This window comes from Gadus chalcogrammus, chromosome 15 (assembly GCF_026213295.1).
Source record: "Gadus chalcogrammus isolate NIFS_2021 chromosome 15, NIFS_Gcha_1.0, whole genome shotgun sequence".
NCBI classification, from domain to species: Eukaryota; Metazoa; Chordata; class Actinopteri; order Gadiformes; family Gadidae; genus Gadus; species Gadus chalcogrammus.
In genome coordinates, this window is record NC_079426.1 from 5,577,181 (window position 1) to 5,599,728 (window position 22,548).

The window sequence follows — 22,548 nt, forward strand, 5'->3', positions numbered from 1 at the left end:
TCACTCTCGGTGACGGCGTCTCACAACATGGGCGGGGCCATGTTGTGAGACGATCTTATGATGACGTAGACACCGGGAAATCGAAACTAACAGAGTCATAAACCAATGTCCATTTCCTAAACCTTTAGTGGGCAGATAAAGTGGTGAGGCACCTACCATGCTCCGTTAGGATGTGCTATATGCATGCATGATCACATACACTTGGGAAATTTATATTGCATATGCCATGGAATCAATCAACTACGTCGCTAAACTCAATGAGTTTGTGCAGAAAAGTGGCACTGAGATGAAATACGAAGACATGGGTTCCGAAGGTCCTGCTCATATTAAAACGTGAGTCTGCTCCACCGTTACACATAGTGTTTTGATTAGGCAGCCTATCTGTTGTATTTGATACAGTATTGCAGCTTGTTCAACATCGGATGGTTATTTGGACTCGGCTTCAGGGAGTTTGATATATGAGTGACAGGAGGACGCTGAAGTTAGCCCCACATTCAATGATCCGGCTTTTCTCAGTATTTTATAATATTATATCTGATATGTGTGTATATATATATATTTTTTTTTAGCAATAGATCACGCCAGGCTGTGGTATGTGCTCATTATACCACTGTCTAAGGGTCGTTGTCCGGCCCCGACGCGCAGCGGAGGGCCGGCGACCCCCTTAATAATAATAATAATAATAATAATACATTTAATTTAGAGGCGCCTTTCAAGATACCCAAGGTCACCTTACAGAGCATATAGTCATCATAAATCGTTTTTAAAAAAAAAACAAGACATTGTGGAAAAAAACAAATAAATAAATAAACGTAAGAAATAAATAAAACAAAAACAAGACAAAACAAAACAAACAAACAATCAAAACAGTGATCAGTTAGACGTTGTGTGCGAGTTTGAACAGGTGAGTTTTGAGTTGTGACTTGAAGGTTGTAATGGTGTCTGACTGTTTTATGTGTGGGGGGAGGGAGTGATACCTTCACAGTGGTATAATGAGCACATGCCACTGACTGAAGTGATCTATTGCTTTTATACAACGGTTACTGTTATGGCGAAACGAAAGTCATGGACACACTACATTTAAAAAGAAACCAAGAAAGTCAAAGTAGCCGTTTTATTAAAGACCACCAAAAGTAGTCCCTCCTGGCTGCCGCTATGCATCGACGGTCGCTATGCAACACACTTTAGCGTCCCTCCGAGAGAAGGCTCCGATAGAGCGGTTCGCCGGCAATTTATCCTATGGAGCAGTTCACTCGCCGATTTTAGACTTCAGTGAACTGTGCTATTGCTTTTATACAACTGTTAAAATTATGGCAAAATTACTTCACACACACACACTAGTAAAAATACGGTATTATTTGACACTTTCCACTTCAAGGCGCGGAGTGATACTTTCACAAAATGATTGGGCGTCATAGCAGTTATGTATACGCTCATTATACAACAGTTAGGAACCAATCAGATCGCTGGATTCAGGCCCCCGTTGTATAAATATATTTATGCCAGGAGCCAGCCAGGAGGGACTACTTTTGGTAGTCTATAATAAAACGGCTACTCTGACTTTCTTGGTTTCTTTTTAAATGTCGTGTGTCCATGACTTTCGTTTCTCCATAACAGTAACCGTTGTATAAAAGCAATAGATCACTTCAGTCAGTGGCATGTGCTCATTACATTATACCACTGTGAAGGGGGTCGCCGGCCCTCCGCTGCGCGTCGGGGCCGGACAATGCCCCTTAACAGTGGTATAATGAGCACATACCACAGCCTGGCGTGATCTATTGCTTAAATATATATGTATATATGTGTGTGTGTGTGTGTGTGTGTGTGTGTGTGTGTGTGTGTGTGTGTGTGTGTGTGTGTGTGTGTGTGTGTGTGTGTGTGTGTGTGTGTGTGAGAGAGTTTGTCTCTCTCTCTGTCAAATACTTTTATCTTTAACCTAATTAATCTATCTTTATATGAGAAACTGTTTTTTTTTATAATATCGCACATATTACTTTTTATAGTATTTTATAATATTATATCTGATATGTATATATATATGTGAGAGAGAGAGTCTCAGTTAAAGGAGACATATTATGGCGTTTTCACAACAATTAAAGTTGTATTTGAGATTTAAAAAAATCTCGCCTACTGCTATTCCCATCTGTTTCAGTCCCTTCCGAATGTGCTGTTTCTGGTGTGTGTGTGTAGCTCTAATGCAAATGAGCTGAATAATATATATATGTATGTAAGAGAGAGAGAGAGAGAGAGAGAGAAAGCGAGAAAGAGAAAGAGAGAGAGAGAGAGAGAGAGAGAGAGAGAGAGAGAGAGCGAGAGAGAGAGAGAGAGAGAGAGAGAGAGAGAGAGAGAGAGAGAGAGAGAGAGAGAGAGAGAGAGAGAGAGAGAGAAACTCTCTCTCTCTCTCTCGAAAACTTTATTGGCATGAGAAATATACATTTGCATTGCCAAAGCAAGTGAACACTAAAATAAAACGGTCAGGTATATAGTATCAACCTCCCAAGCTTTCTGTTGACACCCTGAATTGAAATCAAAAATCCATGGAGGAAATGGAAAAAAAGGAATTAAGTTGTGTGGCTATTTGGCTATTTTACTGAATTCATTGCGCCTCCAAGTGGACAGCTTTGAAATGGCATTAAATATAACACCAGATATGGATACTGGACCTCCCCAGATTTCCAATGAGCCTACTACGAATTCAAAAATCGACGGCGGGAATTTGGAGATATTTGCACATTGCACCCTTTAATTTATCTTCAATCTATCTTTCTAAGAGATACTTTCATTTTTATAATATCGCACATTTTAATTTTTATAGTATTTTATAATATTATATCTGATATGTATACATATATGTGAGAGAGAGAGTCTCAGTTAAAGGAGACATATTATGGCGTTTTCACAACAATTAAAATTGTATTTGAGATTTTAAAAAATCTCGCCTACCGCTATTCCCATCTGTTTCAGTCCCTTCCGAATGTGCTGTTTCTGGTGTGTGTTGCTCTAATGCAAATGAGCTGCTGCCCATTGACCAATGAGCTGTCAGACTGAACTGCAGCATGGAGGAGAAGGGATTGTATATTCTATAATATAATATAATATAATATAAATAATATATATGGGTATTTATATAATATTATAGCTAATCTAACGGCCAAAAGCTATGTGCACCTCGGATGATATTACGAATCATAAATACTGCGTCTGACGTCTCTGGTACTTTCACAACAAGTAAAGACTCGTAGTGGGAGATATCTCGGCCATGGTTGAGAAGAATTGGGGGAAAGGAACTTTTGCCTTGACTCTCTGAAGTCCATGAACCGCGACATGGAGGAGAAAGGGATTGTACTCCGGGAGCTGAGCTGCCGATCTGCCACCGAGCTACCCACGCCGGAGCTGCCTCACCGAAGCTTCGGCAGCAGTCCGGCTGCTATGCTCTGATTGGAGGGGAGTGGGGAAGTGGGAGGTAATATTCCACTGTGCCCCCTTCCTACGTAGGAGGGGGCGCCGAAACTGACTCGCTCGTTTGGTAACTGTAGGCGGGGTACTTTCAGAAATACATATCTCACTCAAGAAATCATGTACGGACTTGTTTCAAAGTTTGCATGCGTGTGGGAGCACCAGAGACCCAAAACAACAACCCAAATCCCACGAATAGTGGTGTTTTCATAAGATGTCCCCTTTCAGAGTTGTCCCATCAGCTAGGCCTAGGCCACCTCTCATAACCCAAACCAACATCTGTTGTATTGTATTATAGTAAGTAAAGTAAGTACAATTTATTTATAAGGCACATTTAAAAACTGTTTTCACTGGCCAAAGTGCCGTACATGGTGCAAAAAAGGCATATACAAGAACACATACCACATACATAGGCCGTAGATGAAAACATAAAAATAACAACATATCACAAAAGGGGAGGAAAGGCAAGGGAGAAGAGGTGTGTTTTGAGCCTAGATTTAAAAATGTTGACGGAAGGAGCGTCTATAATTGAAGGGTGCAGTTCGTTCCAGAGGAGGGGGGCAGCCACAGCAAAAGCCCTGTCACCCTTCTGTTTTAATGTAGTGCGTGGAACGTGCAGGAGACCCATGCTACATGATCTAAGGGACCTTGGAGCAGAGTGGTGATGGATGAACTATGTGATGTAGGGCGGGGCCAGGCCATTTAGGGCTTTAAAAACCATAAGTAGGGTTTTAAATGAATTCTGTGCTGAATGGGCAACCAGTGGAGGGATGCTAGGATGGGGGTTATATGATCCCGCTTACTGGATCCAGTCAGCAGTCTTGCTGCGGAGTTCTGGACCAGCTGTAGGCGAGACAGGAGTAATTGAGGGAGTCCTAGGTAAAGAGAGTTGCAGTAATCCAGCCGTGATCTGATGAAGGCATGTATTACTATTTCCAGATTGTGAATCTGGCCCCCCTCGTCGGCAACGGCAAAATGTCGGAAAATAATTTACACATCTTCATTGTAAGATCCCCTCTCAGGGGGCCTACGAAACCTCTCAGCCCCAGGGCCCAATGGCAGGTTAATGGCAGTCAAGGAGGGTCTGGAGCGGGTTTGCAGATCTGAGAGGAATGTATATTTGCGAGTAGGGTTGCAAAATTCCGGGAATTTTCAAAGTTGGAAACTTTCCATGGGAATTAACAGGAATTTACAAAATTGAAGGTTGGCTCTTATCAAGGGACTTAAAGGGGACCTATTATGCTTTTTCGACTTTTATGACCTATAAACGTTTTTATAATGATCGATAGTCATGTTTAACCATGATAAAGTGTCAAATAATGACGTACATGCATTTCGACGTGTTCCCTTCTGACAGTCTGGGGTGGCTGTGCAGAACTCTAAACACTCGGGACAAAGTTTGCGATTCACTTGTTCACATTTCCGGGAAATCATCTACGTAGAGGCACTCCTGCCGCGCCCCCATATGCCTGGTCAAATCTGCCCGCTCGCGCACTTCAAGGAAGGTAACCAATCACAACGGAGTTGGGTTGGCAGGAGGGGGGCGAGGGGGCGGAGAAGGACAAAACCGAGCGTTTACAGAGAATGCTGAAAGCGCCCAGATTAGAGGAAGAGTTTCCCGAAAATCTACATCGTTTTTTGTGTATGGTTAAACATGACTATCAATCATTATAACAACGTTTATAGGTCATAAAAATCGAAAAAGCATAGGTCCCCTTTTAAATATATTTGGGGAAAATATATTTTAGCATAATCTTGACTAACCCAACCAGATTTCATGCAAGTAAACTTGAATATCTATGCCATTCCTCAATCACGCTAGCACACTGCTTACTGCAGGGCTATTGAGACCACGCCCCCTACATGCACTGTGCATTCCTCCATCACATGGCACTGACGAACCCTGGACCACACTTTTGAGCCCAGAGCATATTTAACTCAATATTCATGTTTTGGTTCTTCAATGAAAGAATAAGATAATCAGAACTTGTTCAAGTTCTACTTACAAATAAATCTGCTAAGATGAAGTTTTTCAAGTTTTTGTAATCTTTTAATAAATTTTGTGTAGTGTTATTTTGCATGATGGGGTGTCTACTTACAAAAAATATATATATATATATTCATTCCTGGATATGATACAGTTCGATTAAACTACCCTAAATTCCTAGTTAATTCCCATAATGTTCAGATTTTTAAAATTTCCAAAATTCCCAAGCTTAACTTCCCATGGTCATTTACCAGAAACTTTTCGGAAATTTACCGGAAATTCTCCACCCCTTTGCAAACCTAATTGCGAGTCATCGGCATAAAGGTGAAATGAGATGTTATGCTTCCTGATTATATTACCTAGAGGGAGCATGTATAGGCAGAAGAGGACAGGGCCTAAAATGGACCCCTGGGGGACCCCACAGGACACTGGGGCAGAGGGGGAGGAGAACTGGCCGATAGACACTGTGAAAGACCTATTGCTAAGATAAGAGGAAAACCATTGAAGAGCGGTACTACTTATACCAACCCACTGCTGTAGGCGTTAAACGATTATATTAATGGTTTAGAAGGAACCATCACAGATGTCAATATAATATCTGTTTCAGAGAGGAACTCAGTTAGTTTATGAAAAATTAGGCAAAGTTTCTAAAGTAAATAAAAGAACAAGCTATAGAAAAGCAGATATGGAGAAATGCAAACAAAGTCGTTTAAATCTCTGAACCACGTGGGGACCGTCTACCAAATCAGCAAGCAATGAAAGAAGCTTAAAATCTGGACAAGAAGCAAACTGATCAGACTTGACGGTCTCAGACTAAAAAAACCTTCAGTGGCCGAAGATCAGTTGCTGCATCCAAAAAAGAGTGACTGAATCAACATTTCTGAATGCTACAGTACAGAAAATGTGTAGTATTCTGAATAATGGCCTACATGACATCATGGCACGACAGAAGCCATGGCTCTAAGTGGCCAGGGATGTAGTTCAAGCCATATTAAGAATGTTATTAAGAGTCTGTGCTGAAACTGAAATGCTATCTATCTATGCTACGAGTCCATTGATTTGACTTGTTTTGCCAATTGCACGGTAATAACAACCTTGAATTCACTACCTACTTCTGCTTATTCTAAAAATGATTTCTGAAATAATATCAATGAATGATAATTCCTAGGGGTTAAGCCATTGTTTTTTCGAAAAGGGGCTGAATCATCAAGGATCAATCTTGGGGTGACCAGTGATGTAGTTCAAGTCAAGTTAAGAATATTATTTAAAGTCTTAGCTGAAACTTGGAAATTCCATCTACAAGTCAATGTAACAAGTCCAATTGACCAGTTATAACGATCTTAAATTCACTATTACTTATTTCTTATTCCAAAAAATTTAAGAATGTTATAAAGAGTCTGTTCTGAGACAAAAATTCTATATGTCTACTACAAGTCCATTTATTTGACTGGATTTGTCAATTGCACAGTAATAACAACATTAAAATTCACTACCTACTTCTGCCTATTCTAAAAATGATTTCTGAAATAATATCAATGAATGATAATTCCTAGGGGTTAGGGGTAAGAGAGGATATTTAGGTATGCGTGAGCACCCCTAAAAATAGTGTCCACGATCAAGGCATGCCTCCACCAACACATGCAATTACCGTTATATCAAAGCATGTCTGGATAATAGGCCTATAAGACTCAATGAGCATCACCTATCGCTTATCAGGATGTGTAGGAAGAAGGCCTACTGCTCAACCTTTTACAACACTGTAGAGTACTGTTTCAGCCTTTATAACTAATGGTTTAAAAATGTGTCCCTCAGGTTTACTCAAAGGGTGATATCAAACGGCAAACCATACCCAGAGGGCGTTGGAAAAAACAAGAAGGAGGCCCGGCAAAATGCAGCCAAACACGCTTTAGAGAGCGTTTTAGGGACGGACTCAGACCACTCCCATGTCTCGGGACGGTCCGTGAGGGACACTACAGAGCCAATTAATCCGTCAAAGCTCACCCAACCCAACTACACGTGCTGGCTCAATGAGCACAGTCAGAAGAACCGGGTTCCCATAATGGCACTGGAGTCTACCGCGGTGGAACTGGGCCACGCCAAAGTGTAAGTCTCTGCGACTACGGTTCGTACCTTCATTACCCATCTGTTGAGCTAGCCATTCAGCTCAAAATGTTGCTGTTTTCAGACGTTGCAAGTTTTTGCTTGACGGTACGGAATACCCGTCTGGCTCTGGGAGAACGAAGAAAGAAGCAAAGGAGGAAGCAGCCTGGCTTGTATATAAGGAAATATGTAGAAATCAACCATCAAATGTAAGTGCAGGGTGCGAGGTGTGAATAGAGATGGTGTGTTCTGATGTAATAAACACAATGTATAAAAGCATAATATAACTTCTTCTTTTAAAGACCGTAGATCACGTTAGCAGTGTTGAGCCAACGAGTCCTCAAACAAATGAATTGAATCAAGACATGTCAGAGGCCATGTGAGTACAAAGAGGATGAACACATCACACAGTGGACGAATGATTCTTGAATAAGTATTGATGTTTTTGTTAACCGTCTATCCCTCAGTGTTTCACTTGCAAACATGGAGGTGAGCATCAGAGAGCATTCTGGCTTGAGTGAGCCTAATTACATAGGACTGCTCAACCAGCATTGTCAGAAGAATATGTGCCAAGTGGTCTTTTCATTGGTGAGAAGATCTGGTTCTGCACACTGCCCTCAGTGAGTATCAACATTAATGATTAGAGGATAAGAAAATGTAATCGGTACACAATTCACTAAACCGAAAGGCACAAATGTTTTATAAACCAGTGTTTTCCAGCTAAAATGCTAGTGTCCATTTTATGTTGGAAAATATGGTTATTGTTTTCAAGTTACTTTTCTGGGGTCTGACTGTTTCCTACTTCAATCTGAAAGTATATGTAATGTATGTGTATTATCCCCGGAATAGTTTCTGCCAACAATATATATATAAAAAGATTGGTTAAACAGCTGGATCAATTGCCTCAATCCATGATGGTATCCTCATGGAGGGACCTTACAGTAAATATTCAGATTGTAATCCCTGTACCCTTGTGCCCCCAGGTTTGTCTACAGGGTGGTTATTGACGGTAAGGAGTTCCCTGAAGTCGAGGGGAAGACTCTAAAGGAGGCCAAAAAAAGGGCAGCAAAGGAGGCCTGGTCTGTGCTCAAAGAGTCGTCAGACTGGGACAGCAAGGTATTTATGTCTCTCTCTGCCTCTCCCTGCCTCTTATCTCTCTGCCTCCCTCTCTCTCTGTCTCTCTGCATCTTAAAGTCAAATTCAATTCAATACAGAAACAATACACCTCTCACTGTCCCAATCTCTATCTGCCTCTCTCTGTCTCTCTGCCTCTGTATCTCTCTGTCTGTCTGCCTCTCATTCTCTCTCTTTTTCTATCTGTCTCTCTGCCTCTCTCTGTCTCTCTGCCTCTCTCTGTCTCTCTGCCTCTCTCTGTCTCTCTTGATAGATTAATAGATTTAGTCAAATAAATCAAATAATGATTTAACCACCTGTTCTTCACTTATGGAAAACAAAATATTGCTTATTACTGGTCTTATTTCAGGCATCTGGGAAGTCCGCCAAATCAGAAGAGAATGGCACATCTAATAAAGCAACATCAGAAGTGTAAGGACTCAAAAGGAACCATGACATTCCAGCTACTAGTATCTTTGCTGTCTGGGAGTTTATTTTATATCTTTCTTTTTAATCACTAAGGGCTACCTCTTCATCAGATAGCCTGATTCAGTTCAAAGAACCTTCCAAGGTAAGTTGAAAGGTTGCATTTGGTGGGTTTCTCATTTGATGGGTTTCTCAGTTATTACATCCAACATAAAAAAAATATTTTCATTATTATTATTTAATTTGTAATCACAATTTTATAATGTCACAATATTTTTCTATTTTGAAGGAAGAAAAATTGTGTAGCAAGAATAAAATTAAGTAAGTCATTTAAATATTTCTCGAAATTCCCTTCAGGTCTGTACACTTTCTTTAAGCGTTATTGTGATTATTGCTATTTTGGTAGACTTGCAGCAAAATTCAACATTGCCCAAAAAGAAGCAACCAATACACCAACAAGTCCAACTACTTCTTCTAGGTAAGGCAAACACGGACCTCCACCTGCAAATGTCTGTTATTGTTTTGAATGGGTGTGCACGATGCACGATCATGTCTCTATGAATGTGTGAGTAGATAACAACTCATCTTACTTTCAATAGGTTCTTAAAAGATTACGACCATATTGAGCCAATTGGGGATGGGGGCTTTGGTCAAGTTTACAAGGCCAGGGTGAAACTCTTGGATAAGTATTACGCGGTCAAGATAGTGACCAATAAAGAGTAAGAGTCTTCCAGCTTTTATCTCATTGTATAGTTTTGTTGCTCATGTAACCTAAATTAATATTTTCATGCTACCACTCATCTTGAACAGGAAAGCTTTGCGTGAGGCAGCGATATTAGCAGATCTACAGCATCCTAATATCGTTCGATATTACACCTCCTGGATTGAGGATTCGCACTACAAGCCTCCCAAAGGTGAACATTCCAGCACTTCCCAGTAAGTAATTCTACCATTACAATTAGGTTCAACAGTCAACAATATTCTGCATACTACAGGTGGTTTACATTTTGACTTCTATCTTCTTAACAAGGTCAAGCAGCGATACGTCCGGGACTTTCCTGTACATCCAAATGGAGCTGTGTGAAATGAAGGATCTTGAGGCGTGGATAATTGAGAAGAACTCATTGCATCAGGATCCCACTCGGGGGAAGGAGAGTTTAGACATCATGAAGAAGACGATATGTGGTGTGGAATACATCCACTCCAAGAATCTAGTCCACAGAGACCTAAAGGTGTCATACTGTTTGGGTTACATTTCATTTCTATGCCCCATGGTTACCTGTTTACGACAACTCTAAATATTGTCTTTGTGTCGGACAGCCCTCCAACATTATGGTTGGATCGAAGGGAGAGGTGAAGATCGTGGATTTTGGTCTGGTAACGGCGGAAAGGGACGAGGAAGGCAATGTGATTGAGAAAACGATGCGCACGGGCACTAGGTCGTTTATGGCCCCTGAACAAGTGAGAAGACCTGTTTTATAAAGTAAAAAAAACGTTTGTGATAAAGCGCAGCATAATGGATATGCCTAATCAATGATCTCTATCTGTATGTTTTATTCTAGAGTAACAAAAACGTATACGACCAAAAGGTGGATATATTTGCGTCGGGCTTGGTATATTTCTTGATGCTGTGGAATATCTCCCGTCAGGAAAGGAGGGAAGTAAGTCTGTTATAGATGGCATTTTTTAACCATATCTTTATGATCATAAATAAGTTTTGTGTGTTCATGAATGAATTTTGTTTAATCCATCAACAGATGTTGTGCGGCATCAAAAAACAAATATTTCCAGCAGAATTTACAAAGTCATTTCCTGAAGAGGTCTCATTCATTTGTACTTTCATACGTAGACATAAATTATTCAGTCAACTTTTACGATACTGCCATGCATGATAATAATATATACATTTTTAATATAGATATTTTTGTCCGTTTGCAGCAAGATCTAATTGCATCGATGCTACATAAAAATCCCAAATCCCGACCCTCTGCTGAGAAGATAAAGGCTAAGCTGGAGGGGTCGGATAGTTCTACAGGGAGTCCGAGAACGATCTGACCCAAGTGGACGGACGAGGGGAAGGAGGTGTTGGGACCAACAACCTTTTAACATTTTTAATCGATTTTTAACATGCACAATGTAACTTTGTCACTGCAGCCATGACTTCTGTTGAGGAAGGTATTCATCGGAACAGGAAATCTGTGTTGTGTTTGGTTTGCGGTTGTTACCGGCCTGCTGTAGCTCTACGTTATAAGATACATATATTTTTTTCACTTTGCTTGTGTGTGTAATGGAAACGTCATTTCCTGAAAGGTCAAATTAATTTGTACTTTCATATAGACATAAATTATGCAAGTCGACTTTTACGATGCCATGCACTATGTTACTTTGTCACTGCAGCCATGACTTCTGTTGAGGAAGGTATTAATCGCTAAAATTAGACAATGTTTCGCCTCATTGGGTTTACATCCCACCCAGTGTTAGTTGATGACACCTTATCCCTGCCCTCACACCCCTCCCGGTCTGACCCCCAGGGGTGGTTGATGACACCCTATCTCTGCCCTCAGGCCCCTCCCTGGCAGATCCCTTTCTCGCACTGCACTATTGATCAATGTTTTCATAACTACAGTAATTATGACTCGTGTGGTGTAACGTCGGGAAGAAAATAACGGTAGCCATATGATTAATGCGTTTCAAATGAAAATAAAATCATGAATTCATAATCTGCCTTTGTTAACCAGTCTGTGATGGTGTAATAAAGCGGTTTTACTTAAATTTATTGTGTCATCATTCTCATGGTTGGATATAGTGTGGCAGTTTAAACTACTACCTATTGGATAAAAAAATATGTGTTAGTGTTTTTAAGAGAAAAGGCTAGAAAAGCCTCGCTGGGGCTAGATCCTGTCCCATGTGATCATCATCGGAGCTTACAGCAGGGGGCGGGAGGGAGGTAGTGTGGCAGGATACATCACGTGTTAGCCATCGGCATACCCTTCCACTTTTTCGCCTCTGATTGGTTAGAATGGCTCTCCTCCGACTTGTTAGGGTTAGGTTTAGGGTTAACCATAACCATAACCATAAGCCTAACCCTAACCTCCCCCAAACAGCTCGGATTTATCGAAACACGATCTAAAGGAGAGCCCACGACTCATAGTTTCGACTCAAACTCGTCCCCTTCATGGCCCGGCCAATCCGGTTCAACAGACTTGCTCTAACACCAAATCATGTTTTTGTACAGTTGATATAATAATATGTATATTAACAAACCAACATAACTTGACATTAATTTGGTGGACGTGACATGGTTTGTAAATACATGTATATGCATTATATACAATAAGGAGTGGTACTTTAGAAACAATTTCACCAGATGGGCGGGGACATGTTGTGAGATGAGCTGATGTGGACGTAGACACCCGGAAATCAAAACTAGAGTCTTACTGTACGTTCACACCAAAAGCTTTAAAAGAGGGGAGAATGTGGGGGAGCTGGCGTTGGAAGGTGCATGGGAGTGGGGAGGAGCAAGAGTGAAAAGGGAATGTTTCATTTTTAAAGTCAATAAGGAAATGGGGAGGATGGAGTTTGGGGAGGAGGGTGTGTCCCCTGTAGTGCACTGGCCAACTGTACCACCGTGGATTCTACCAGTGCCAGAGATAGATATAAGTGTGTTAGCTCATGAGAGAACTGCAACATTTGGGGGCATTGTAAAGGAAAGGCTAACAAATGGGGACAGTACTATACAAATATACACTGACGGGGCTCAAGACCCAAGGACTGGGAAGTCTGGGTTTGCTTTTTGTATCCCAGATTTGGATGTTGTTAAATATAGGCGACTGTCTGAGGGGGTTTCAGTTTACACCACAGAGCTGCTTGCAATAATCTGGGCTATGCAGTGGTTGGAGGAGGTCAGGCCAGGGACAGTTGTAATATGCTCCTCTCCTCTGACTCTGCTTCAGTGCTGATGACATTGACGGAGGGAGGGCTTGGAGCCAGGTCGGACGGTGGACCTCATGGTGGAGATTCTTACCCTGATGTACAGGACTGAGCAGGTGGGAGAGTCAGTGGGGTTCATGTGGGTCCCAGCTCATGTGGGGATTGAGGGGAATGAGCTAGCTGATGGGGCAGCAAAAAGGGCTTTAAGAAGGGAAGATGTGGATGTAAAAGTGAGGCTGGGGTTAACTGAGTGTAGGTCAATTATCAAAAAGAACATCATGGCTGTGTGGCAGGGGGAGTGGGATAAGGAAAGGGGAGGCATTACTACAGCTTGCAGAATAGAGTCACAAGGAGCCAGTGTTTTTTGGGAAAGGAAAGGAGGCATACAGTCATGATGACCAGACTGAGGCTGGGGCATTGCGGACTGGCATGGGACTTGGGAAACAGGAAAATGGACTATGCGGAGTGTGTAAAAAAAAGCAAACAGTAAAACATATCCTGATGGAATGTACTGGACTCACTCGACAGAGGGAACATCTGTATGCGGCAGTGGAAAGCCTGGGCACAACACCGGTTACACCGGTTAAAGAGCCTTCTAAATCCCATTGAGAATCAGCCTGGGACTATAAAAACTGTCCTGGATTTCATAACGGCCACTGGATTATTCCTATGGAAATAGGATGGACTGATTGCGTTTGAAATACATATAGGTAATATATATATATACAATTTATTTTTTGGTTGTTTGTGTGATTATTTATTTTTTGTCCTGTGGGTGACAGCAATGTGCCGCAAAGGCATACAGACTGCCGGAAATTAAAAAAAGAAGAAGAAAATGCGCGGGTTCACATTGCAAGCAATGTGTTTACAGTCTGTAATTTTCCTGCTGTTACTTCGAAGTTTAACTTGTTAAAAGTATTTTATTTACCGTAAAAAGTACTCGGTTTCCTTTTGATAAAAATCCAGAAGCCGTGTATCCGCAAGAATGGAACTCCGCCGAGTTAATGAACATTGGTGAACGAGACGGCTGCTTTTCTGGTTCCTCAGTTGCCTTTCCCAGTGGCTCGTCAGGAGCCGTCGCCATCTTTTGAATGACCCGAGGATTACAGGCAAAACCATTTAAATCACCAGCTCTATAATATTGTTTTGCTGGCCAGCACTTTACTTTACTTTATTACTTTTTCTTGTTGCTAAAGACAATACAAGGACACTTGAAGACTTATTCTATTTTTTTGGATAACAAGACCGTTCGGTATTTAGTTTGTTTATGGACTGAGAAAGACCATACGTTGTTGTTGTTGTTGTTGTTGTTGTTGTTGTTGTTGTTGTTGTTGTTGTTGTTGTTTTTGAGACATTTGAGTATTTTGTTTAACGTCCTAAAAAAAGGAAATGTATGTTATTTTCGTATTCCAATTGTTAACCAAAACATAATTTAATTTCCATGTGCTTTAAAGATACTGTTATATGGTGTATCCGATTTCCATTATGATGAAGAAGATGCGTTTCAGTCCAGCAATTGTTGAGTAAATCTGGATGATAGTACACTGCTATCACAAACCCAAGTAAATTCTGTTTATTGGTTACACATGCATGAGCACATACACTTAGGATAGTTTGTCATACCACGCCATGGAATCAATCAACTACATCGCTAAACTCAATGAGTATGTGCAGAAAAGTGGCTGTGAGTTGAAGTACGACGTGGGTTCCGAAGGCCCTGCTCATATTAAAACGTAAGTTTGCTCCACCGTTACGCATAGGGTTTTTATTAGGCAGCCCATCTGTTGTAGTTGATACTGTATATATTGCAGCTTGTTCAACATCGGATTGTTATTTGGACTCCGTTTCAGGGAATTTATTTTTCATTAACAGTTGTCCCATTAGCTAGGCCTACCTCTCATAACGCAAACCAACATCTGTTGTATTGTATTATATGAATGTTGAGAAGGAACAATCACATATGTCAATATCAAGGCAAGCCTCCTCCAACACATGCAATTGCCGTTATAGCAAGGAATGTCTGGATAATAGGCCAATAAGACACAATGAGCACCACCTATCGCTTATCAGGATGTGTAAGAAGGCCTACTGCTCAACCTTGTATAACACTGTAGACTACTCTTTCAGCCCTTGTAAAAAATGGTTTTAAAATGTGTCCCTCAGTTTTGCTCAAACGGTGATATTAAACGGCAAACCATACCCAGAGGGCGTTGGAAAAACCAAGAAGGAGGCCCGGCAAAATGCAGCCAAACACGCTTTAGAGAGCGTTTTGGAGACAGACTCAGACCACTCCCATGTCTCGGGGTGGTCCATGAGGGACGCTACAGAGCCAATTAATCAGGCAAGGCTCACCCAACCCAACTACAAATGTTGGCTCTACGAGCACAGTCAGAAGAACCGGGTTCGTATACGGGCACTGGAGTCCACCGCGATGGAACTAGGCCACACTAAACAGTAAGTCCCTGCGACTGCGGTTCGTCCCTTCATTACCCATCTGTTGAGCTAGCCATTCGGCTCAGAATGTCTGTTTTCAGATGTTGCAAGTTGTGCTTGTCTGTGTTTTCAGTTGTTGTAAGTTTGTGCTTGACGGTACGGAGTACCCGTCTGGCTCTGGGAGAACGAAGAAGGATGCAAAGGAGGAAGCAGCCAGGCTTGCATATGAGGAGATATGTAGAAATCCACCATCAAATGTAAGTGCAGGCTGGGAGCAGGGAATAGAGATAGTGTGTTCTGATGTAATAAACACAATGTATAAAAGCACAATATAACTTCTTCTTTCAAAGACCGTAGATCAGAGTGGCAGTGTTGAGCCATCGAGTCCTCAAACAAATGAATTGAATCAAGACATGTCGGAGGCAATGTGAGTACAGAGAGGATGAACACATCACACGGTGGACGATCGATTCTTGATTAAGTGTTGATGTTTTTGTTAACCGTCTATCCCCCAGTGGTTCACCTGCAAATATGGAGGTGAGCCTCGGAGAGCTTTCTGGCTTGACTGAGTTTACATACTTAGGACTGTACAGCCAGCATCAGCAGGAGAACATGTGCAATGTGGACTTATTGGTGAAAAGATGTGGTCCTGCACACTGCCCTCAGTGAGTATCAACAGTAATGTGAGAGAGAATCAGTAAATGTATTGTGTACTGTTACGATCCTAGTGTTGGGTAATGTTAAGCTGGTGGGTAACTGGTTGTCATGGTAACTGTGGGAGTGGCTCACTGCAGGTGAACCTTGATTAGGGTCACCTGACGGATCCAAGATGGCGGACAGAAGCAGGATGGTGTCTGAATAGACAGCATGGTGCCCAGACTTGGTTACACTTATTGGAACCCATAAGACTATGTAAAGCCTATTCGCCCTCAAGGACAGTAACTGGATTAGGGATTCCTACAGGGAACGTGACCACTCCTTTGTTGTGTATGTTTGTCAAGTGTTGGTCTATGTTATGTGTCAAACAATAACCAAACGGGACAGGCTACCGTTTACCCCAACGCTTGGGCTATCCCTCAACAAGAGGGAAGACTAGAGCTCGCCAGGAACCCAGGTGTGTCACTGCTCACGTGGCCGGAAGCTAGTTGCCTGCCAGCTGTGGTTTGTTACCACTTATGTGTCTCGACTCCCGCCTAGACAGAGAGCCATTTTGAATATACCAGTGGGGTCGTGACAGTACACAATTCACTAAACCGGAAGGTACAACTGTTTTATTATCCAATGTTTTCCATCTTAATTGCTTGTGTTACTTTTATGATTGAAAATATAATTATTGTTAAGTAACTTTTTTTTTTCTACAGGGAGGTTATTGGCGGTAGGGAGTACCCTGAAGTCAAGGGGAAGACTGCAAAGGAGGCCAGAAAAAGGACGGCAAAGGAGGCCTGGCCTGTGCTCCAAGAGCTGTCAGACTGGGACAGCAAGGTATTTCTCTCTTTCCGTCTCTCTGTCTCTCTGCCTCTCAATTCAAATTCAAAAAAGGTTAAATGGCATGAGAAACAAAATTTACATTGCCAATGTGGGTGAACAATGAAGAAACAATACACCTCTGTCTCTCTCCGTCTCTGTGCCTCCTGAAAAAATACTCGCCCTGAGGTAGTATTTTCGCCGGCGGAAACGTTAATTACCTTTTATATGTGAATGCGGAGTAGAAAGTCGTATTTCACACCATTTCAGTGGGCATGTTGATGACGCTTTGGTCTGCATTTGCATGTCATTGAGTGGCACCCTAAATGATAATCAGCCTGTCGCCTTTTTTGCTGAATGGTTATAAAAATATTTAAATGTTGGCAATGCTTTTCAGAGTCATTCGTGGTCAACGCTAAAAGATAGGTCTCATCATAACCCTAAAAGTATTCATCTTACAAAAAAAAATTATTATTATTATTTACAACAGTTGTAGCTGAACATTATAGGGTTCCGGCATTCCACTCCGTTTTCTCAATCTAACACAGAAATCAACTACATTTGACCCAGTGTTTGTTATATGTGAAATAAAGTAACACAAGACGCTCTTTCTCCGGTAACGCAGTCTTTCGCGATGCCTTTCTTCTTCGTCGTTTCTTCTATTTGTCTCTAACTCATGCTCCAATCTTTCATCAAACGATGCTTCTGATATTGTGTATGCATGGACCAATGATGCATCGTTGCAGAAACATTTAAGATGATCGCGATGAGTTCTGCCCATTCTGCCTCCGTACTGTCTGCGGTCAAACAAAACAAAAAAGTGACAGCGGCCGCACTTATCCCGCCTCTTGCGACCTTAGACCCCAAGTCATATCCTGCCCCTTGTAAGCCCAGCCCCCCATATCTTAAATTCTTGCTATAAGGTCTGCTGGAATGTTAGAAATCGTTCAGTATTAAATATCAAAAAATCGATGTATTTTATTGAAAAGCAAGACAAAAAAGTTTATAAAGGACATTTAATTGTTTGATTTATGCAATGGGGAAAATTAAGCAAAATGAATGAAAAACAGCAAAAGCCACATTCGGTTTCGGCTTTCGGCCAACTGTTTCAGCATTTTCGGCTTCGGCCAACAATATTCATTTCGGTGCATCCCTAATACAAGGTTAAAGGTTGGGTATGGGATTTGCGAAACCCCAGCAGACTCTGAAAATACACTACTCAAATGGTCCTACCCCCTCTCCTTCAATGCTGACTTTGACTCCACCCATTCCAAGTACATGGACACGCAATCATGAGCAAACACAGATGCGCGAGAGTGAGCCGTTAGCTAGCTCCAGTAGCTACCGCAGGATAACGACAAACAGAAGCTTGCTCTGGGTCACAAGCTTTGAGTACGTGCACGAAGGGGTCACGTGCGGGGGGAGGGGGAGTGCAGTACGACTGTTTGATTGACGTACTTACTGTCCAATGCCACTCGGTGGGTCTGGAAATCATTGGCTGAATCTTTCGAGCCCGTTCCACAGATGATTGACTGGTTTAATTTTCATGTCAGTACTTCTAACTCAGTGGCTGTAAGTGGGTTATGATAAGGATTTCAAGTAATTTTGCAAAAATGCCCAAAAAAGAGAATTCCATACCCAACCTTTAAATGGCATGAGAAACTAAATTGACATAAAAAGCGGTTGAGCAATACAGAAACAATACACCTGTCTGCCTCTCTGTTTCTCTCTGCGTCTCTCTGTTGCTCTGTCTCTCCCTGTCTCTCAGTCTCTGTCTCTCTCTCTATGCCTGTCTCTCTGCCTCTCTTGATAGATGGAGGGATAGATAGATTGTTCTCCACTAAATAATGCCTATTACTGTTATTATTTCAGGCAAATGGGAAGTCTGCCAAATCAGAAGAGGATGGCACAAATAATAAAGCAACATCAGACACGTAAGGATTCAAAAGGAACCATGACATACTAACTACTAGTAACTTTGCTTTCCAGAAGTTTATTTTATATCCTTGTTTTTAATCACTAAGGGCATCCTCCGCATCTGGTAGCTGGATTCAGTCCAGCAATTCCTCTGCACCTCCCAAGGTACCAATTGCTTTTTTGGAAAGTTGCATTTCATGGGTTACTAATTTGATGTGTTTCTCAGTTATAACATTTATATTTTTCTATTATGAAGGAAGAAAAATTGGGTATCAAGGCTAAAATTAAGTAAGTAATTTAAATATTTCTCAGAATTGCCATGTCTGTACACTTTCTTTAATCTGAATTGTGATTATTGCTGTTTTGTAAGACTTGGAGAGAAATTCAAAAAAGAACCATCCGATACACCAAGAGGTCCAACTACTTCTAAGTAAGGCAAACACGAACCTCCACCTGCAAATGTCTTTGTTTTGCATGATAATGTCTGTATGAATGTGTGAGAAGAAAATAACTCATCTTACTTTCAATAGGTTCTTAACAGAATACGACAATTTTGAGTGTATTGGGCAAGGGGGCTATGGTCACGTTCACAAGGCAAGGATGAAACACTTGGATACGTATTACGCGGTCAAGATGGTGCTCAATGAAGAGTAAGAGTCTTCCAGCTTTTATCTCATTGTATAGTTTGTTGCTCATTTTACCTAAATTAATATTTTCATGCTACCACTCATTTGATCAGGAATGCTCTGCGCGAGGCAAAGATTTTAGCAAAGCTACAGCATCCTAATATCGTTCGATATTACACCTCCTGGACTGAGGATCAGGAAAACATTCCTCCCAACTGTAAATGTCTCAGGACTTCCCAGTAAGTAATTCTACCATTACAATTAGGTTCAACAGTAAACAATATCCGGCAAGCTACAGGTGGTTCACGCTTTGATTTCTATCTTCATAACAAGGTCAAGCAGCGATACGTCCGGGACTTTCCTGTGCATCCAAATGGAGCTGTGTGAAATGAAGGATCTGTATGAGTGGATACAGGAGAAGAACTCATTGCATCAGGATCCCACTCGGAGGAAGGAGAGTTTAGACATCATGAAGAAGATAATATGTGGTGTGGAATACATCCACTCCAAGAATCTAATGCACCGGGACCTAAAGGTGGCATACAGTTTGGGTTACATTTATGGCCTTTTTCCACCGACAGTACCAGCTCTACACGCCACGATTTAGCGTGGCAAGACTTGGTTTGGTTCCAGGCAAGGAACGTCTTGTTTCCATCTAGAATAAAGTACCTCTTCAATGTGGGCAGGTCGACATAGCACGCATGCGCGAAACTGCAGTGACATACTTATCCACGCGACACATAAAGGGCTTGGCTTGGGGCAGGAGCGTGTCCATCTCTGTCACGGTCCAAGACGTGTTCTTGCGCTGATACTTGTATTTATAGAAGCTGGGTGTCAGGCTCGGACGTCGCATTCATCATGACTCTTCCAGTGGCCTCACTCTCTGGCCAATCAGTGGTCAGCAGCCTGTTAACATCATACAAAAGTATCAGATCAGCTCTCTTGGAACCTCGTCGGAGGTAAGAATAAAAAGGTACCAGTTGGCAGGTACCAGGTACCTCATTTTGGTGATCGAAACGTGAAAAAAGATGGGCTAAGTCAAGCAGCTGTTGAGCTGGTACTGTCGGTGGAAAAAGGACATTAGTTACTATGCCACATGGTTACCTCTTGATGAACAACTCAAATATTGTCTTTGTGACTTTCAGCCCTCTAACATTATGGTTGGATCGGATGGAGAGGTGAAGATCGTGGATTTTGGTCAGGTGACGGCAGAGAGTGACGAGGAAGGCAACGTGTTGGAGAAAACGATGGGCACGGGCACTAGGTCGTTTATGCCGCCTGAACAAGTGAGAACACCCGTTTTATAAACTAAAAAAAAACATTTGTCATAAAGTGCAGCCTAAAGGATATCTCTTATCAATGATCTTTATCTGTATGTTTGATTACAGAGGTACAAAAACGTATACAACAATAAGGTGGATATATTTGCATCCGGCTTGGTATATTTTTTGATGCTGTGGAATTTCTCCGTTCATGAAAAGAGTAAAGTAAGTCTGTTTATAGATGGCATTATTTAATCATATCTTTGAACACCATATCAAGTATTGTGTTAATAAATTAATTCATATTATTTTTCATGTTAACAGTGTTGGGATGACATCAGAAAACAAAAATTTCCAGCAGACTTCACACTGTCATTTCCTAAAGAGGTCAAATTAATTTGTACTTTCATGCGTAGACCTACAATTATGCTAGTCAACTTTTACGATACTGCCATGTATGACGACCTAGCATGCTTTAATATATATTTGTTATGTCTGTTTGCAGTCATTTCTAATTACATCAATGCTACATGAAAATCCTGAATCCCGACCCTCTGCTGAGGAGATAATGGCTAAGCTGGAGCGGTTGGATCTTCCCACAGCGAGACCGATCAGAACCAATTGGGCGGACAAGGCCTGGTCATCAGCGCCCTATTCTTATTAATCTATTAAACTGCACTATGTAACTTTGTCACTCTGACGGCGGAGGAGAAACATGGAGCCGTTTTATGTAACCCACTAAGATGTCCACTTCTTACTTTATTTTTTTTATTTTATTCTATGTCATATGTAATTTTCTATTTTTTATAATCTTTTCTTCTATGCTTCTAATTTAAAGTGGTCCCAACTTTATTTTAAACAAAAAAAATGTTTTTACACAGTTTGGTCATTAGCTGTGTTCGAAATCGTTCACTAATCCCTATATAGTGTTCATGATATAGTGCACTAAATAGGGAACGAACAAACGAGAATTCGGACACTACGCTGAACATTTCTAAACGTCATTTGCGTCAGTAAATGCGCCGGGTATTTGTGTGACGCAGACAGACGCGCCCAAATTATGTAAACAAACGGGCACTCACGAGGTAACCTGGAGGTAGTATTGATGTTAAATGTTACGTTTCCTTGATCAAGGTTTTTTTTAAATAAATTTTGAATGTTACATTTTCAATGTTAAATCCCAAATAAATTGACATTTCTAAAAGAAGGCCGGTGATCATTAAAAGTATTCTTTTTCGCGGTTATTCCGCCTCTTCTCCGGAAAAACACGACCTCATTGCATTGTGGTATACGGGAGTAACATGTATAGTACATCGTGTGTACACTCGAATGCTCAAATTTTGGGTATTTTAAGTGCACTATATAGTGCATGAAATTAACCACTGAGTATTCAAACATTTGAAGGAGCCTTTGGGACAGCCTTGACGCGTCGCAGTGACGCAATTGCCCTTCGAAGGATTCGTCCCCTGAATTGAGTAGCAGCCGATATATTAGTTGCTTTAGAGCCTGCTGTTATGACATAGGGTTTCGCGCATTCATGTCAGACCTGCTGAACAAAGGCTACGCAATGGAAGTTCCTGAAGACTAGCGCAACCGCAACGATGGCAGAGTGTATGGTACATCCCCATCACGGCGTGACCCATCCACAAAAGGGAAAGCTGCGGTTTGTTTTCGATTGTGCTGCTTCGTTTCAAGGGAAGTCAATGAACGACAAACTGTTACAGGGTCCAGACCTCACTCAGATGGTGATCCACTTGTTTGGGGCAAAGTCGAGCCCGAGCTGCGCCAACTACGCTTTAAGAAGGATTGCAGAGGATGGAAAGGACAGGTCATC

General features: G+C 41.5%; 2 protein-coding genes across 2 annotated transcripts; both read left to right on the top strand.

The window, feature by feature from the left end:
- Positions 1-57: 57 nt before the first annotated feature.
- On the top strand, positions 58-11,842 carry LOC130404120 (interferon-induced, double-stranded RNA-activated protein kinase-like). Its single transcript, XM_056608727.1, has 17 exons — positions 58-333; positions 7,256-7,546; positions 7,629-7,752; positions 7,846-7,922; positions 8,011-8,163; positions 8,527-8,659; positions 9,027-9,088; positions 9,179-9,227; positions 9,372-9,403; positions 9,489-9,560; positions 9,682-9,801; positions 9,893-10,018; positions 10,113-10,314; positions 10,403-10,543; positions 10,645-10,743; positions 10,840-10,902; positions 11,021-11,842. The coding sequence occupies exons 1-17, from the start codon at positions 188-190 to the stop codon at positions 11,135-11,137; spliced, it is 2,007 nt and encodes a 668-aa protein (XP_056464702.1). The 5' UTR covers positions 58-187; the 3' UTR covers positions 11,138-11,842.
- Positions 11,843-13,848: 2,006 nt separating this feature from the next.
- LOC130404797 (interferon-induced, double-stranded RNA-activated protein kinase-like) lies at positions 13,849-22,293 on the top strand. Its single transcript, XM_056609698.1, has 17 exons — positions 13,849-14,745; positions 15,176-15,466; positions 15,579-15,702; positions 15,796-15,872; positions 15,961-16,110; positions 16,807-16,927; positions 18,782-18,843; positions 18,934-18,991; positions 19,083-19,114; positions 19,197-19,256; positions 19,357-19,476; positions 19,566-19,691; positions 19,786-19,987; positions 20,598-20,738; positions 20,841-20,939; positions 21,039-21,101; positions 21,220-22,293. Exons 1-17 carry the CDS (start codon positions 14,642-14,644, stop codon positions 21,376-21,378), a joined length of 1,989 nt encoding a protein of 662 aa, XP_056465673.1. The 5' UTR covers positions 13,849-14,641; the 3' UTR covers positions 21,379-22,293.
- Positions 22,294-22,548: the final 255 nt, after the last annotated feature.

What these genes read in the sequence shown, in the direction of transcription:
- LOC130404120 (XM_056608727.1), top strand. Translation starts at nt 188, where the DNA reads ATGATCACATACACTTGGGAAATTTATATTGCATATGCCATGGAATCA. An exon ending in CGTCAGACTGGGACAGCAAG is followed by an intron (nt 8,660 to 9,026) that starts GTATTTATGTCT and finishes GTCTTATTTCAG; the next exon opens with GCATCTGGGAAGTCCGCCAA. An exon ending in AAGATAGTGACCAATAAAGA is followed by an intron (nt 9,802 to 9,892) that starts GTAAGAGTCTTC and finishes CATCTTGAACAG; the next exon opens with GAAAGCTTTGCGTGAGGCAG.
- LOC130404797 (XM_056609698.1), top strand. Translation starts at nt 14,642, where the DNA reads ATGGAATCAATCAACTACATCGCTAAACTCAATGAGTATGTGCAGAAA. An exon ending in GGCCCTGCTCATATTAAAAC is followed by an intron (nt 14,746 to 15,175) that starts GTAAGTTTGCTC and finishes TGTGTCCCTCAG; the next exon opens with TTTTGCTCAAACGGTGATAT. An exon ending in AATAAAGCAACATCAGACAC is followed by an intron (nt 18,844 to 18,933) that starts GTAAGGATTCAA and finishes TTAATCACTAAG; the next exon opens with GGCATCCTCCGCATCTGGTA.